This window comes from Aspergillus pseudotamarii, assembly GCF_009193445.1.
Source record: "Aspergillus pseudotamarii strain CBS 117625 unplaced genomic scaffold BDV38scaffold_12, whole genome shotgun sequence".
Lineage (NCBI taxonomy): Eukaryota > Fungi > Ascomycota > Eurotiomycetes > Eurotiales > Aspergillaceae > Aspergillus > Aspergillus pseudotamarii.
Window position 1 is genome coordinate 547,081 of NW_022475026.1, and position 17,365 is coordinate 564,445.

A 17,365-nucleotide genomic window follows, 5' to 3' on the forward strand; every position below is an offset into this window, starting at 1 on the left:
GATACGAAGTAACGGTAACAGTTCAGTAATTTGAAGCCATCTAAGAAAAGTAGTGATATGCCCTCTCATGGCCATTGCCGCCGATATATACTTCGACTTGTGATGGACAATGCAGCGAAGCGCTCCGTACAGAACCAATCCGGCTTGTGAGAAGAGAAAGTTTAACAATGGCCAGATATCGGCAATTCGCGGGGTCCTGCAGAATTGACTGGTCTCCGGACCAATGAATGGATGCATCGTATTAGCTCCAAGTAGCCATTAGGTCATACAATAGTATTGTTGGGGGTTTTAGTTGTGCTTGGCAGTGGTGATTAATTTTAATTGCATTGCCGGGAGATTAACCAAGGGCGAGGACCTGTCCCTTAGTGTACCACAGTGCCATTCTAATGTTACACTACCGGACTTGTTAGCCATTGCATAATATATCATGGAATATAGTTCTAGAATCCATCAGAACAAAAGAAGATTGAAGGATACTCTGGTGTTAGTGGCTATCTCCAGCCGATGCGTCTGCCTGTCCCTCCAGGGCTGGAGTAGTAGCGGTCCCTTTACTCCACTGGGTGCATGGGAATATTGGAAATTTGGCGACTCTGCCAAAGTTAATATGTTTAAAAGCATTCCGGTGATGCAATTGGGAGCCCAAGCGTTTTGCCGTATGCAGGTGAAAAAGTTTGACATTTGGCACCATCATCCAAGCATTTCTGAAGGCAATTAAAGGAGCGGAGCCAGGCCGAGGGGACCTATTGATCATGTTGCAAGAAGCGACTAGTCCTAATTGGATGAACATCAGCTAAGCCAACAGAGGAAGGCGGGCGTTGATCACGGGACCTCCACTCCTCCTGGGCATCTTTTACGGCATCTCAGACTCCTTGACAGGAATAACATCTATCTGATCACTAGCGTCTCCTGTCTTCTTGAATAGGGTAGCAGTTTGTTATTTTTTAGGTGTTCTCTTCTTAATATCACTCTCCTGGAATTTAAACACGGTATACAGCGGCTTCCATCTTTTATCGTGATTTGGGTCTCACGGAATCTCGACGGAAGCCAGAGCCACGCAATTGTACCCCTTGCATAGCTGTAATAGAATAAGTCCGGGATAAACTCTTCCAGTCACCGATCTCCCAGATTTATTTTGAACTCAGGTTTGCAAAACGCTCTTCATATGGAAATATTCTACAGTATGTACAATGTAGATCAAATTTCCATCGAAAAACCGAACAAAGGTTCTAACCATGCGACAAATTTTGAGATATCACCACTCAATATGGCGTAGAGTATCCAACCAATTGCTTATCACAGCATGATTCAAACATAGCGGTGTGCGCGGCGATGTAGATCTTTTCATTCCTGATCTAATCTTTAATGTGATATGTCATGTCACTGTCGCAGCAAGTCCGGAGTCAAAGCAGCTGTTGGGAACATGCTCAGATCCTTCTGTATAATCCCTGATTGCACCTCAGCAAACATTCACAGAACCACAAAGCTTCGCAATGTCCACGGATATCTTCAAAGTCACGGAACATACTGCACCGGCAGGCCATATCCGGGAATATCCTGGAAGCACTGCTAGAAGTCAGGAAGAGGTCCTGTCATTGCATGTCAAGCAATACACGCCGCTGGACCAAAAGCATAGCATCCCTTCCGATGCCATCACTGTGATCGCGGCTCATGCTTGTGGGTACCCCAAGGTAAGCCTAACCACATCGAATGATAGTAATGGAGGAATGCGAGCCCCGTGGCCTTGGATCAGCTTAAGTATTGGTAACCGCACGGGCTGAGAGCATGTTTACTAATACTAAAGTCACGGGTAGGAACTTTATGAGCCCCTCTGGGATGAAATCTATCGTCGGTTAAAACAAAATGGTGTTCATATCCGAAGCATATGGATAGCGGATGCCCCAAACATGGGCATGAGTGGTGTCCTGAATGAAGACAAGATCAGCCTTGACTGTAAGTCATTCGTCGCTAGAAAGCACCCACAGCCGTACTAAATCCCATACCTAGGTTCGTGGATAGATTCTGCCCGAGATTTACTTCTGATGATCAATCACTTCCGCGACCAGATGCCACGGCCTCTTGTTGGAATCGGTCATAGTTTTGGTGGGAACATCCTGTATGGACTCCTCTCTTTGTCATCTTATCATGATCACAATAGCTGAAAGTCAGCGTCGCTACTCAGCGCCAACCTTGCACTCATGCACCCGCGCCTATTTACGACCCTTGTCTTTCTCGATCCCTCCATCTTTCCGAGAGCGGTCGGCCGGGGTGTCGGAATTGACCCGCCCGGCGCAGTTAACTATGCTCTTTGGCGACCCGACATTTGGCCAAACAGAAACGCTGCGGCATCGGCTCATGCAAAGGCATGGCGGCACTGGGACCCTCGTTGCTTCGACTTGATGGTCAAGTTCGGTTTCCGTGACCTCCCCACCGCACTGTATCCCACGGTCCCAGAGGGCACGAATCGTTCCGAGCCGCCGGTGACTCTCACCACAACCAAGTATCAGGAAGTCGCAGGCCTCTACCGTTCTAATTTCTCGGCTCGCACGTGTGGCGGGAACCCTCAGGTTGATCGCTCTGCTCATCCGGATATGGATCCTATCCATGCCAACAGAATTGTCTATCGCCCTGAGGCTCGCAACACATTCTCAAAGATTCACAACTTGAGGCCCCCTGTGCTATGGATCCTGGGAGAGAAGACATTTCTTGGCATCGACAACCTTCGCGACGCCATCAAGGTGTGCGGTGTCGGGGTCGGGGGGAGTGGTGGCATCTCCCATGGTCAGGTCAAGGAAGTTATCCTACCCGAACGCGGCCATCTTTTCCCATTTGAGGACGTGAATCAGACAGCCACTTATTGTGCAGCCTGGCTGGCTCAGGGGATGGAAGAGTATAGGGCGTCGGAGCTTATGTGGAACAAGAAACGATCGTCAATGACCCAGCGTGATCATCTTGTGTATGGCGAAGATTGGTTTGAGGCTATTCAGATGCCAACGGTGCTCCAGCGAAAGGCCAAGTTATAGTCCACCCAAATAATGGTAGATATATATAGATACGACGGTTCAACTTATGGTTGACTGTATTGAGGAACAGCATACTTAGCTTTCGTATGATATTTTATAGAGAATAGCGATGGGTGTGACGGATTGCTTAACTTAGATGTATGATACTGACAGCCTCTCCAACAGGGAACCCAGCCTAAACAATGGATATGACAATATGTACAAAAATAGTATCATGGATGAGGGTCGACTTGTTGATCATTTCAATACCCAACAACTGACCCGGTATGGTATTGTAATTACCGTATCGAACAGCTCCAAGGTATTTATTTCTCACGGCCTACTCTGCGCCCCCCAGATATCATCGTTTTTGATGTTATCGAACACACCACCACCTGGCCCCGGAATTGCAACCTATGAATTGCCGCAGTTCGATTAATTGTCGAAGGAAGATCCCCTTGAACATCCGTCATCACTTACTCAGCAAAGATATAAAGATCCTCGCCGCAACTCTATTCGCATGCCACTCACAACGGTGAGATACGCTATGATCACAGTTAACAGCCTGCTGTTATTTCTTCCCCTCGGGGTTATTGCAGCGCTTCTCAACTGGAACTCGGTGCTTGTTTCCGTCTTTAACTTTTTGGCGATTCTACCGCTTTCCGCTATTGTGTCGGACGCTTCAGACACATTATCGGACTATTTTGGCGATTTGGTCGGGGGATTGATTAATGCGACCTTTGGAAATGCGGTCGAGTTGAGCGTATGTTTCCCGATGTTATATTTTGGATCTGTTACAGCAACGCGAATGGGCCACATGTTAATTACCCTTACTTATAGACTGGAATTCTGGCCGTAGCCAGTGGAGATACTTATTTTGCTCAGTCGGTTATGATCGGGAGTATCTTGTCAGATATTCTTTTGGTTGGTGCTTTTTCTTTTCTTCTCTTTTCTTTGTCTATTTTGGGGTCATTTAGAAGGTTTATTGTGACTGACAAACATGGTATAGATTATGGGCGGCTGTCTCATATCAGCCTCCTATAGCAAGCACATCTTATATTTCAATATGGCCCAGACGGGTTCCTTATCCTCATTGATGGTTGTCACAGCCGTGGGGTTGATCCTACCCTCCGTTTTATATGCAACCTTTACCTCGGTGGACTTGGGCGATCAAGTTCTTAGCTTCTCCCGTGGAACATCCGCCGTACTGCTGGTGCTATATGCCGGATATCTCTACTTCCAACTGGGAACGCACAGACATCTATTTCAACAAGAACCGAATAGTCCTCTAGAAGACCAAAGTGGTAATGATGAAAATAAGGAGAAGCCGGATCTATCAAAAACTGTCCTCACTCTTGTCGCTTCAGGTATTTCAATCGTCATCTGTGCCCACTTCTTCCTTGCCAGTGTTCCCGCTACATCGGCCACGACTGGGATTTCCAAGACTTTCATTGCAACCATTCTCATCCCCATCACCAGCAATTGCCCCGAAGGTGTAGCAGTGATTGCCGCTTCGTTCGGGGGTGGCGATGTGAACTTTGCCATCAGCGTCATTGTCAGCAGTATCTTGCAGATCGGACTCTTTGCCATCCCGTTCCTGGTCATGCTCGGGTGGCTGATTGGGGTGCCCATGACGCTCTTTTTTGAGACATTCCAAACGTTGGTCCTGTTCTTCGCTATTCTAGTAGTTAACCAGGTTCTGAAGGACGCTAAGTATACTTATCTTCATGGGAGTATGCTGATTGGGCTGTACGTTCTTTCCCATTTTGTGTTTCGTGGTTTTATCTGTGATTTTGTGACTGACATATTGGCTTAGGTACGTGATACTCTCGCTTGCATTTTGGGTCCGCTGAGGGGCTAGTTTTACTACTTGATCAAAGCATCGCTATACCGTGTTGATTCATTGGTGAATGTGAAGACATGAGCAATATACACCACAAGGCACCTTCCCATTCCTGTGTTCTGTATGGCAAATTTTCAACTAAGGCATGGGCTTCGTGGTGTCGGTTATTCCAGGCCGCATATAGAAAGCAGCAACAGATATGATATACCTATGCGAGAGAAGCTCTGGTTAGCGAATCGTAAAATAGATAGGTTACAGGCTGACTTACGTTCCGACAAGCATTAGTCCTTCGAAGTAATTGCTCCTCCCATCCTGTATCACATGAATCAACACCATTGTAGCCAAGAACAACATGGTTGCCTCAAACGTATCCATCTGCAGTGTCATGGGTAGGTTTAATACCCACCCCAAGATAATCAGAACGGGAGTAACAAGAAGAGCAATACGCAGTATGCTGTTGATGATGGCCCGCACTGCAGATTCCACATGCCCCTGGCATGAGACCATGACTATTGAAACATATCTGGTGGAGTTTCCAATAAGCGGAACCAGTACAAGGGTGGGAAATGCCGCGCTAAGGCCAAGCTCTTGTGCAACTCTATCGGAGCTCTCAACGATGCATATAATGCACATGGTCAAGCAGGATATTCCAACCGCAAGAGCGATCATAGCGCTTCGTGGTGCGAAAATTCTCGCTGGACGGTCCAGTGCGACGCCACGATCGTTCGGACTGTGACTGTCTGGAGAGCCCTCACTGGACGCTTCGGCAAGATGAAAGATTGACGCATGACTCTTCAGTTGGAAGAGAAGGAACACCCCAAGCAAAATGAGAAGCACAATGGCTGCCCCACGTGAAACAAAGACAATTTCCAGTCGAGTCACCGAAGCTTGGGGAGAAGTGGTATCCAAGGAGGGAAACGTAACCATAATCGTTGGAATCAAAAGAGACATGCATACCACTACCATGAGGGAAGACATAATGCTTATTAGGGTGCGATCAAAGTAGAGATGCTCTTTATCGTAACCAGTGAGACAGAAGCAGCTCCCCGGAACCTAGAGCATCTTAGTACCGATATGAATCTGATCTTTGCTGTGATAAGAGCGATACAACACTTACCAAAAGCATGTAACAGAGCATGCTTCCTATCAGGGTTGAGTGAATCATGTGCATGTGGCCCCTGCTAATGGCCACAATTCCAAGGATCAGTTCAATTGCATTACCAACGGTCGCTTTGAGCAATTCATCGACTACGCGCCCAGTCGCTATAGATAAATCGGCAATGGAGATCGTGAGCAGAGTGATAAGTGGTATCAATGCCGTAAGATTCAGGAAAAGCACCGCTTGAGGTGGTCCGCCTAGGATCGCAGTGATGATTCCAGTAGGGGCTGTAGCCAGCATTGCTTTCACATACTGGTGACTACCAATGCTGACGATTGCTCGGTGGAAAGGACGCCATTGTTGGCGGGAAACTCTCATGGGTGTACTGGGAATAGGAGAGAGAAGAGAATTATTCGGCGAGGCAGCAGGCATACTGTCTAAAGGGGGTAGCTGTTGGTGTCTGTGCCTGACCGATTGCATGTTGTCGCCTTCGCTGACAGTAAATGGATTCTCGATAACCGTGAGTGTTACTTTTTTCTTTTTTCTTTTTTTTTTTTTTTAATTGTCTGTTGAACGTGTGGTGGTGGTCATCAGGACCCGACACAACGAATGTCGGCAAGAGGGTAACAAGAAATACGGTGAGCCTCAATAGAAAGGTTGGTACGGTTCCTGTTTGGAAAGTTTACGGGCCGTTCAGCCCTACAGGGCCAAAGTGTCATTTCATCACTGGTTGCCTTGTCCGTCCCGTCTCCACCCTCCAGGGCCTGAGCATGAAGCTTCATCGCTAGGCACCCACATTTCTACCAATCAAAATTCCCCACATGGGTAATATACGGTATTGACAAGAACGTACCAAGTAAGGTATGGAACACACCCCCTCCGGGTATTATTGTGTCTTTGAGGGGGCAGAGAGGAGCATCCGATATGGAATGTCTTCCTATTAACTGAAAGTCAATTAATCCCATCCTCCCCCTGTGGATATTCTCCCTCCTCAACTGCATCCTTATCATGGCTGGTGCTGTCCAGAAAAATGCCTGGCACGCCATCCGGGTTACTCTTTTCTCGAGCTACGCGAATGTGATGCTGGTTTTTGTCTTCCTGGGCATTCTCTCCGGCGCTCGAGGATGGGATCCATCAGCTGTGTTTATGCTGAACTTCTTAGCCATTTTCCCTCTGGCTTCTTTGCTTTCCTTTGCAACCGAAGAGTTGTCTAAAAGTGTGGGACAGACGGTGGGAGGATTGATCAATGCGACCTTCGGAAATGCGGTAGAGATGATCGTGAGCTCACGTTTCTTTCCCGTTACTCAACATTTGGCCACGGTCGCTAACCATGCCGGTCAATTCTTCAGGTGGGAATCACTGCCGTAACTCAGGGGGAGATCAACATTGTTCAATCGAGTATGGTCGGCAGTATTCTTTCTGGAACTCTTCTGGTAAGGGATGCAAAGTCGGACTGAGGATTTACTTGATCCACTTACTCTGATTCTCTTACAGGTTCTAGGATGCTGCTTCCTAGGTGGAGGATATGGCAAAGAGACGCTATCTTTTAACATCGATGTCACTCAAATCATGTCGTCTTTGATGATCGTTGCTTCCACCTCGCTCATAATCCCCTCCGCTTTATACTCGACTACTCTCGCCGAACTACCCGAGGGAGACGATTATATTCTCACCCTATCCCATATCACTTCGATTGTCTTACTCATTTTTTACTTGGTCTATCTTTATTTCCAGCTGAAGAGCCACGCCCATCTCTTCGCTAGCACCGAGGAGGAATCGGACGAAAAGCGCGAATTAGAACCCCTTCCCGCTAGTATAATTCTGATCCTTGCAACACTTGGAGTCACCGTCTGTTCCGATTACTTGGTAGAAGGCGTAGACGGGTTTGTGGAGGTATACGGGGTCAGTCGGGCTTTCTTGGGGATGATTGTCGTCCCCATTGTCGGCAATGCGGGCGAATTTGCTATCACGGTGAATGCTGCCATGGGCGGCAAGTTAGATCTCGCCATTGGAGTCATTGTGGGAAGCACGCTTCAGATTGCACTCTTTGTGACCCCGTTCCTGGTGATGTGTGGATGGGTTCTTGGGCAGCCGATGTCTCTGCAGTTCAATACTTTCGAAACCGCTTGCTTCTCCCTTGCTGTGGTGGTGATGAACTGCTTGACTCGAGAGGGAAAGTCGAATTACTTCGAAGGATTGTTACTGATTGGGACGTAAGTGTTTTTCCTCTTTGCTTCTTTCGGGGATGATCGTCTGTCTAACCCGACCGTTGTTGCCTAGGTATTTGATCATCGCGATCGCATTTTACGTACATCCGGATGTGACGACCGATCACCTTGCAATTGCCTGAAAGGCGTGATAGGATTATACTGAAAGTATATAACGGAATGATCATTAATCTTCGGCTTGCGTTTACCTGGTATGTAGTAGATAGATAGATATATACAGCGAGTAAACAATAGACCCGTGGTTTACTCAGCCTTATTAGGCCTCCGTCTCCAAGTGGGGTGGGGGTAAAACTCAGTACTGGAATACGTACGCCGTACAATACGTAAAAAAAAAGGTAATGAGATGAAGTGGAGTTCACTGGGATTCCTTGGCTGCCTTCCCCGTTGGCAAGATTCCACTGCGACAGTGAACGCTATGTCTTTCGCTCCTCAATTTATATTCTCCTTATTCTAGCTTTTCTTTCCCCCGTCATGGAATAACCCCGAAAACCTTCAGGAACCTTACCATAATATCTCCCCAAACCGACCATGGTCTCTCCAGTCGAGGTCTAGACACATTCCCTCACGATAAGTTAGGAATGGTTACTACCATATCGATAACAATCTCGGAATCCGCGCGGGCATTCCACGCAGTCAACCATCATGGTACGCGCAATACCTTCCTTGGTGAATGCGGATTAGGGGATTAACATCAACGGAGTCAGAAACACTTGAATGACAAACCAGATGCCAATACAGACGACCCTAAGATCTTCGACTGCCCCAGAGGCACCTTCGATATCACGGCAGAGCAACTCAGTGAACTCATAGAGTCTAGAAGCCTAGAGACCTTCCATGCGTTAGGAGGTCTTGCCGGGTTGGAGAAAGGGCTACGAACTGATCGAAACAGTGGACTGAGTGTCGATGAATCAACGATTGCGGACTCTGTCGAAACAACGGAAATTGCGACAGGACAACATAATGCCTGCTTCACGGACAGGACAAAGGCCTTCGGGAATAATCATCTTCCGGTGAAGAAACAGCCGAGCATTGTCCAGCTCGTGTGGATGGCATACAATGACCATGTTCTGTTCTTTTTAACTGGAGCGGCAATTGTCTCTTTAGCGCTCGGTTTATACCAGACACTTGCGACTAAGCACTCAGCCCGCAATCCGCCAGTTGAATGGGTGGAAGGGGTCTCGATCCTCGTTGCCATCATTGTCATTGTTCTTGTCGGCGCCGCGAATGATTTTCAGAAGCAAATCAAGTTTCAAAAATTGAACAAGAAGAAGTTAGATCGCAACGTGACGGTCGTTCGATCCGGTCATGCTCGTGAAGTCCCGATCTCTAACCTAGTTGTGGGAGATGTTGTGCATGTGGAGCCTGGGGATGTAATCCCAGCGGATGGGGTTCTAATCCAGGGTTACCATGTCAGATGTGATGAGGCGTCCGCTACCGGCGAATCCGATCTCCTACGTAAACACTCTGGAGATGAAGTTATCGATGCGATTCGAAGGAACAATGATACTCGAAGCTTGGACCCCTTCATAATATCCGGATCAAGTGTAGCTGAAGGGGTCGGGTCGTACTTGGTGGTTGCGACTGGAACCAATTCTAGTTATGGCAAGATTCTCCTCACACTAAATGACGATCCTGGCTTTACACCTTTGCAAACACGGCTCAATGTGTTGGCGAAGTACATTGCCAATTTCGGTGGGCTTGCAGCCCTTGTGCTATTTATCATCCTCTTTATCAAATTCCTCGCCAGCCTTCCTCACAGTAGTCTAACACCAGCGGAAAAGGGACAACAATTTCTGGATCTCTTCATCATTTCACTCACTGTCGTGGTGATCGCAGTTCCGGAGGGACTTCCGCTGACAGTGACTCTTGCACTGGCTTTTGCAACCACAAGGATGCTCAAAGACCATAACCTAGTCCGCATGTTGAGGGCCTGCGAAACCATGGGGAATGCGACAGACATATGCTCGGACAAGACCGGGACTCTGACCCAGAACAAGATGACAGTCGTCGCTGGGGTGATTGGCACTACCGGCAAGTTCGTTGATCCACAGCAGGTAGACAACGACACTACGGATCCGTCCACCAGTCCAACTACCAGCGACTACACTCGGTGTCTCGCGCCTGACACGAGGTCACTTCTCAGGCAATCCATTTCACTCAACTCCACCGCATTTGAAAGTGCCGAAGCAGGTATCAAGTCATATGTGGGGTCTAAAACAGAAGCTGCCCTCTTAATATTCGCTCGAGATCATCTAGGAATGAGCCAACTTGATGTTGAGCGCTCAAATGCGAAAATTGTAGAAGTGTTTCCGTTCGAAAATGCTCGCCAATGTATGGTCACAGTCGCTCAACTGGAGAATGGCAGGTATCGTGCATACGTGAAAGGCGCCCCAGAGGTGCTGCTTGACAAGTGTACCGAAGCAATTGAAGACCCAAGCAAGGGGCTTTCCACACGACCGATCAACGCAGACATGGCCCAGGGCCTACGCCAGATAATCGCCGATTATGCCGGCCGGTCCTTGAGAACAATAATCGTGTTGTTCCGTGACTTCGACGTATGGCCTCCCCTTGGTCAACTGGATGAGCAGGTTGAAGAATTAAGGATAGAAAACATTCTCCAAGATCTAACTTTCCTCAGCGTCATGGGTATTCGAGACCCTCTCCGAAACGGTGCTCGGGACGCCGTGCAGTCTTGCCATAAAGCTGGTGTGGCCGTTCGTATCGTGACGGGTGATAACCTTTTGACAGCCAAAGCTATTGCCGAGGAATGTGGTATCCTCACAAACCCGGAAGATGTTGCGATGGAAGGCCGAGAGTTTCGTCAGCTTGGTGACTCACAACAGCTAGAGGTCATTCCACGTCTCAAAGTCCTAGCGAGATCTAGCCCGGAAGACAAAAGGACATTGGTTCGTAGATTGAAAGAAATGGGAAGAACTGTTGCTGTCACCGGTGATGGAACGAACGATGCCCCTGCTCTGACTGCAGCCGATGTTGGATTTTCCATGGGCGTCTCCGGAACTGAAGTCGCGCGCGAAGCCTCGTCAATTGTCCTCATGGATGATAACTTCAGCTCGATTGTGAGAGCAATCATGTGGGGTCGAGCTGTCTCAGATGCCGTCAAGAAATTTCTGCAGGTAAAATCATAAACCCAATCTCTTCATTAAGAAACGACTGTGATGCTAACCATTTCATGACCGCAGTTCCAAATAACCATCACATTCACCTCTGTCGGACTCGCTTTCGTCTCATCCGTCGCTAGTTCCAATGAACAGTCGGTTCTTACTGCTGTACAGCTCATGTGGGTAAATCTGTTCCAAGACACGTTAGCAGCCCTGGCACTGGCCACCGACCCTCCATCGCGCAAAGTATTAGATCGGAAGCCGGAACCGAGATCGGCTCCTTTAATCACAATCCCAATGTGGAAGATGATCATAGGGCAATCAATCTACCAACTAGCGGTGACTCTTGTCCTTCACTTTGCAGGAAGCAGTATCTTCTCCTATACACCTGACGACAAGGATGGGCTCCAGACAGCGGTATTTAATACATACGTTTGGATGCAGATTTTTAATATGTATAAGTACGTTACACCATACTCCATCAGTGTTGTATCCAACTCCACACCCCCAGCTTTATCTTGAAGCCCTAGAGCAAAGAATACTGGTTCCAAACTGATCAACCACAGCAACCGCCAACTCGAAAACAGCATTAACCTTCTCGAGGGCGTATCCCGAAACTGGCTATTCATATGTGTCACTCTCCTCATGATGGGCTGCCAAATCCTAATCATTTTTGTCGGAGGCCGTGTCTTCTCCGTCGTCAGACTTACCGGTACGCAGTGGGCTTACTCGCTTGTTTTGGGGGCTCTATCCATCTTGGTCGGCTTCGTTATTAGACTCGTACCGGATGAACCAGTTGAGTGGGTCTTTGACGGGTTGGGGGCTACTTGGTCGTTCATCGTTTTGAAGTTGAAGGTCATGCGGAGAAGAAGGGATGACGATGATGTTAGTGCTTGAGTGATGGAAAGTCACTAGGGGGAAAGAGCCTCTATATACGCAGAATGTAATGTATGAAACTCAACTATACTGTATTCTCAGGTTGAGATTTCTGGGTTTACAAGATACGGTATTTCCCGACATGCATTTGAGGACTGGTCATTCCTACCAGACTATATGGGCGAAGCACTCCTGCAGGTCTGTTAGATGTAACAATCTGGACAAAGACTTCATACCCATTGACCGTTAAAGTATTATCCGCTTTTGTAGCGTTCACGTTCCAAATTGGTATCCCCAAGAAGAGCACTAGCTGTCCAATTACCAATCGTGCCACTTGGGGAAAGCCTCAAGGAGGAATCGAGAACTGGCCCCGTACCGCCATATAGGATAGACTGGTTAGCTGCTTAGAGGTCTTTCGAGAACAGGATAATTATCCCTCGACTTTGTAAAGACCCGTAATCGCATGTTTAGACATACTCATAATGTTCATGCATATCTCTACCTCAATATGCTCTAGTCTGCCATCCATCGCGGCGGAATGAAAGCTGGCTATGCTTTCGTCAAGGTTCTTCTCGAAGCGTCCTTCGAACTTCTGAGATTCGGCCAAGAATAACCTCTAAATAGGAAACAAAAATCGAAGATGACAAGATAACGTGAAGTATACACAAGGTGTGAAGTGGGGCAGATGTCAGCAGCAGGACCACCAGAGAACATGCCGCCATGTGGAGATGTACGGCAAGTTCCTGATACTGCGCAAATCTATACTAAGCCAGATACGCTGCGAATGGGCGCGGTCAATGCCTTTACGGGCCGGGGCTGTGAGCCACTGCATACAGTAGCTGCTGGTGGCGAGAACGATCGTACTGAGAAAGTTCGTAAGCAAGCGTAGCCCAACCGTTCAGTTCTTTGATGCCGTGCAAGACCCTTCATAGAGGGTTGCCTAACTGAATCCATGGTCACCAAATTTGGTGTATGCAGTTGCAGCACCGGCGATAGTAAGAGCGAAATTCACAACCAATATGCATAAAGTTGTCCCTATCACTATACGCACCCGTCCGGTCCATTGAGGTTTCTCTTTGAGGTAGATGACCGTTCAGGTAAACTGACTAGCTCAAATCCATGGTCAGTGCGGCGTTTTAGCTTGTGGTATGCAAATTTCTCAAGGATCCAAGACCATAGACCATATGTTATTTTCTTAAAACTTATCCGCTGCGTCTGTTTTGGCAATCGCATCCCAACTGCGGTTGAGAAGCTCAATTTACTCATGGTTGAGGGTAAAATTCCAAGTCATGATGGACAGGGCAAAGATGAGTTTTGCGTGAGGTATTATCGGCCTCGCGCAGTAACAGTTGGTAAATTTTAGATAGGATTGTGTTGGCAGATACAGCCTTGCCAATGCCGCATCAAGACATGCAAGGCTCGTGTTAGTCCAGGCTGATCGTCAGTCAATCTATACCTCCACAGTATTTTGCCAAGGATCCAATCTCATCTACTTGCTGACAGCCAGTATCATCAGTGGCAGTGCCTCTGTCCTGCCGTCAATGCTAACATGAAAATGCCAACTGTAGGTTCGATCCTTGTCTTCTATGGTTAAGCCATAGTGAAATTGGGAAAGGCCACACGGGGATGACTATATTCATACTTCCCCTCTTACTCTCCAATAATAAAACTTAGCCTAACCTAAACACAGGCCCTCACGGAAATTAGCTTAACATATGATAATAGTTTAGCATTGCTTGCCTTCTTCTTTCCCTTGTACTTGTTAGTTTAATCCAAATTCCTATACATTTAGTAGTATAACAATGCCTTAGGCAATCAAAACTAGTAATTTTGTATCGTTGGATGGCTCAGCGTCCTCCCTTTCCGTATGGCTGTGGCTAAACAAATGCTGGATGAGGCTTGCCCAAACCTGCCGCAGGACTTTGCCTATCAGCGAGGCCATAGGCCTAGTATGTGATTTCATAGTCGAAGCTGTCTACCATCTAGAGTCCATGACTTCACACCAGCAGCGACAGTAGTCTCTAATATGCCCTAAAACCTTTCTAGGCATTGTATCGCCGATGACAGTGAGGAAACACCAATATCCCAAGAACTAAGCTGCGCATGATCGGGAGAAATGAGCTTTTTGGTGGAGTGAAATTACATCGAGCGTGCCTGAGAGTAACTACGGCAATACGCTGTGCCGAGGAGATTTCTCTTTTTGTATTATCAATATGCATTAAGAAAAATATATAATGGTAGCTAGAGATAGCAATATAATACAGTCCCACTTTCGTGTTCCGGTGTTTTTTTCATTTTATCTTACTTTCCCCCCTTTCTCCCTTGTTATAGTGATACAATATACATAGTTATGAATTTTTGTGCTGCTGTACAGGAATGTGGATGAACACTTATCACGAAACAGTGAGGATGTTTCATGATCTCTCGAAGCAACTGATAGAATGGCCGGCCAGCCTAACCAAAGTAGGAAAACATACCTCGGCTATTTTGTTGTTGGACTTTTTCTGGCGCCCAACAACGTCAAGTTCCAACTTTTCAACCCCCTTTCGATGAGAATCAGACATGTCAATGTATAAAATTGTGCATGTAAATTTTGATCAGCCGAGGCAGATTTACTGTTCGGACACACCCCGAAAGTGCGAATAGTACTGTGGATGAAGTTATACTTGGTTGGGATTATATTTTCCACACATAATGAAATCAGCGATCACTAATCCTGATTCAATTGTCTAGTCTGTTTCTGGCCTATTATAACACCTGCTCCTGTAATTTCCAGGTAATTTGTAGAGGTTAGAAGCTAGAAGCTAGGGATTCTTAGACTCTAGCACTAGGGTAGTTGGTTGGAACTTGAAAACGCTCAAGAACTGGGTGAAAAGGTACTTCCCTTGAGCCTGAGAGGCTTATAGTCTATACACTGACCGAGGCACATATCAACTACCAACTTGTATGAGAATTTCAGTCAGTTCATAGACCTCCAGGAGTCGATATGATTCGGTTTGCTCTCAACGTACGGAATTGACAACCCGATGATTGGTCCAAACCACTCATCCCGTGCTTTAACTAGCCCTATTCAAGTAAAGACTCCATAATTCCTGTCATTTGCTGTCAAGCTTTTCACTACGAGTTCTCCACCACAACATGGCCTGAGAAAAATTAGGGGCCATGATACGCTGGTCCTGTCAACTCGAAAGCCTTCTGGTGGGTACCGCATATCTAAGCAATGAGACATGGCTCAAGATTTCGGGCTGACATTTCCTTTTTCGTTGACGTCCGGATGTCGCGCAGAGAAAGATAAATACCTCTCAAGCAATATATTGATGAATATTACAGTCTATATACATTGAAGCTGCCTATAGAAACCCAAGTCCACAGGAAGGGACGGGGAGAGAGAGAGAGAGAGAGAATTTAAAGAGAAAGTCAAAGATAAGGATAAGAATTAGAAACAGAAAATCTGGTCGCTCGTCTTTGACACCGCTCCTGCCTTTTGGAATCCCATGGCCGCCAACGTCTTCTTGGTCGCGTTGACCATACCAGGAGGCCCACACAAGAGGACTTTAGTATCCTCGGATGGACCCGGTAATTGTTGGCTAAGGACTTCCTGGTTCACAAAGCCAGTTCCATAGGCCCAACCATCTGGAGCACTATCCAGCATATACCAAAGCTTGAAGTTCTTGGGATATTTGCGCGCAAAAGTCTCTAGCTCCTCTCTCAACAAGATGTCTGCCTCCGTCCGGTTGGCGTAGATCAAACTGATCTCAGTCGTATCCCTCTCATCCTCACAGATGGCACGGATGAGTTGATACATAGGTGTGATACCTGTTCCTCCAGCGACCATGCCGAGCTTGGTGCAGAGCCCCTTGTTGTAACGCATCGCTCCCTTGGGACCCCGGAATTCAACTTCATCTCCCACGTTTAAGTTGGCGAGGTACCGACCAGTGAGCAGACCTTCAGGGTAACACTTGACGACTAGCTCCAAGCGACCGAGGTCCAAGTTGTTTGACACCGGAGTGTATGACCGAGATACCGTCGCACCATCAACAAGTGCGCGGATAGCTACATGTTGTCCGATAGGAAGTCCAATGACTCCCTTGGAATTGGGCAAAGCGAACACGAATCGATAAACGTTGGGAGATAGTTGATCCTTTTCAACCAAAGGCAAGCTCTTGAATTCTTTGGCATCCAGAAATCCTTTAGCCAAGTGCGGGTCAGTTTTCATTACCTTTCGGGATTTGATATGTGGAGGGTAGCGCAAGAAGCCCGAGTCTATCTTGGTAAATTTGGCTGCTTGACGGGCCACGGCTGTGCCAACTATTGCAGAGATGGCTGCAGCCGTAAGAAAACCATTGGTGAACCCTCCGCGAGGCATTCTGATTCCGTTGAAATACTGAGGAATCAGTTGGCTAATCTCATTCTTCGGAACCAGGGAACCAAAAGTACTCCGTTGATAGACATAAAGTACGGATGCCAATGCTCCCAGCACACCAGCAATTGTTCCCACCGGGCGGCTCCTAGATGATTGAGGCACCGTCTCCGGCTTCTGAGCAACTAGTTGGACCTTCTTGGGAGGGACGTATTCTTTAGCACCTTTTAGATTGCCGATTAGGAACTCCTGCATGATCTCTACTGAGTCCTCAGAATGGCCAACGTCTTCAAATGCTTCCGTGGCATCTGTGCCCGCAGTTTCAATGAGGATCTCTGCGCCACCAGGATGATCTTGGAGATAGTTTGTGATATCGAAAACTATTCTGCCTTAGTCTTGTTGTGTCTAACCTAATAGTTGCAATCTTACCTTTGCCATGAACAATGATCCAGATATCATCTTTGCGGTTATGCGATGCGACCTCTGCGGCTGTGTACTCAGGAAGTTGAACCTCCACAGGATTTTCGGCCTTTGCTTCCATCATTTCGACTGATCGTTATGTTGTATGGGAACGATAATTAGTTGTAGCATAGAAGGGAAGTAGGACTGGATATTTGGACTGGATAGGCGAGCTCGTGGTTTATTATTATGTTGGAACCGCCACGGAATTCAGCCAGTAGCGTGAGACATAAAAAGTCAACATAAGTATAGTACCCACAGGCATATTGTAAATACATTATTCAGTCGGGACGTCTCACTGAAGTCGGCATCTTCTCCTCCGAGATTGACATAAATTAAAAACGGCCCGATGGGTATTCGGCACGACATGGCCGAATTCTGT

The 17,365-nt window shown here is 47.2% G+C and overlaps 5 protein-coding genes across 5 annotated transcripts; 3 read left to right on the top strand and 2 right to left on the bottom strand.

The window, feature by feature from the left end:
• Window positions 1-1,490: 1,490 nt before the first annotated feature.
• On the top strand, window positions 1,491-3,020 carry BDV38DRAFT_280345 (alpha/beta hydrolase; the record flags this gene model as incomplete). The annotated part of the gene is made up of 4 exons (XM_032059288.1): window positions 1,491-1,688; window positions 1,812-1,950; window positions 2,005-2,113; window positions 2,180-3,020. 4 exons carry the CDS (start codon window positions 1,491-1,493, stop codon window positions 3,018-3,020), a joined length of 1,287 nt encoding a protein of 428 aa, XP_031916412.1.
• A 287-nt stretch (window positions 3,021-3,307) lies between these two features.
• BDV38DRAFT_28770 (uncharacterized protein) lies at window positions 3,308-4,979 on the top strand. The gene is made up of 4 exons (XM_032060920.1): window positions 3,308-3,762; window positions 3,840-3,923; window positions 4,009-4,748; window positions 4,816-4,979. Exons 1-4 carry the CDS (start codon window positions 3,520-3,522, stop codon window positions 4,850-4,852), a joined length of 1,104 nt encoding a protein of 367 aa, XP_031916413.1. The 5' UTR covers window positions 3,308-3,519; the 3' UTR covers window positions 4,853-4,979.
• Window position 4,980: 1 nt separating this feature from the next.
• Window positions 4,981-6,373, bottom strand: BDV38DRAFT_269318 (uncharacterized protein; the record flags this gene model as incomplete). Its single annotated transcript, XM_032056949.1, has 3 exons — window positions 4,981-5,050; window positions 5,111-5,895; window positions 5,960-6,373. The coding sequence occupies 3 exons, from the start codon at window positions 6,371-6,373 to the stop codon at window positions 4,981-4,983; spliced, it is 1,269 nt and encodes a 422-aa protein (XP_031916414.1).
• A 576-nt stretch (window positions 6,374-6,949) lies between these two features.
• Window positions 6,950-12,185, top strand: BDV38DRAFT_269319 (plasma membrane calcium-transporting ATPase; the record flags this gene model as incomplete). The annotated part of the gene is made up of 7 exons (XM_032056950.1): window positions 6,950-7,219; window positions 7,291-7,374; window positions 7,436-8,154; window positions 8,222-8,261; window positions 8,919-11,303; window positions 11,370-11,749; window positions 11,855-12,185. 7 exons carry the CDS (start codon window positions 6,950-6,952, stop codon window positions 12,183-12,185), a joined length of 4,209 nt encoding a protein of 1,402 aa, XP_031916415.1.
• A 3,318-nt stretch (window positions 12,186-15,503) lies between these two features.
• Window positions 15,504-16,580, bottom strand: BDV38DRAFT_240415 (putative cytochrome b5 reductase). Its single transcript, XM_032053896.1, has one exon. The coding sequence runs from the start codon at window positions 16,528-16,530 to the stop codon at window positions 15,601-15,603; it is 930 nt and encodes a 309-aa protein (XP_031916416.1). The 5' UTR covers window positions 16,531-16,580; the 3' UTR covers window positions 15,504-15,600.
• Window positions 16,581-17,365: the final 785 nt, after the last annotated feature.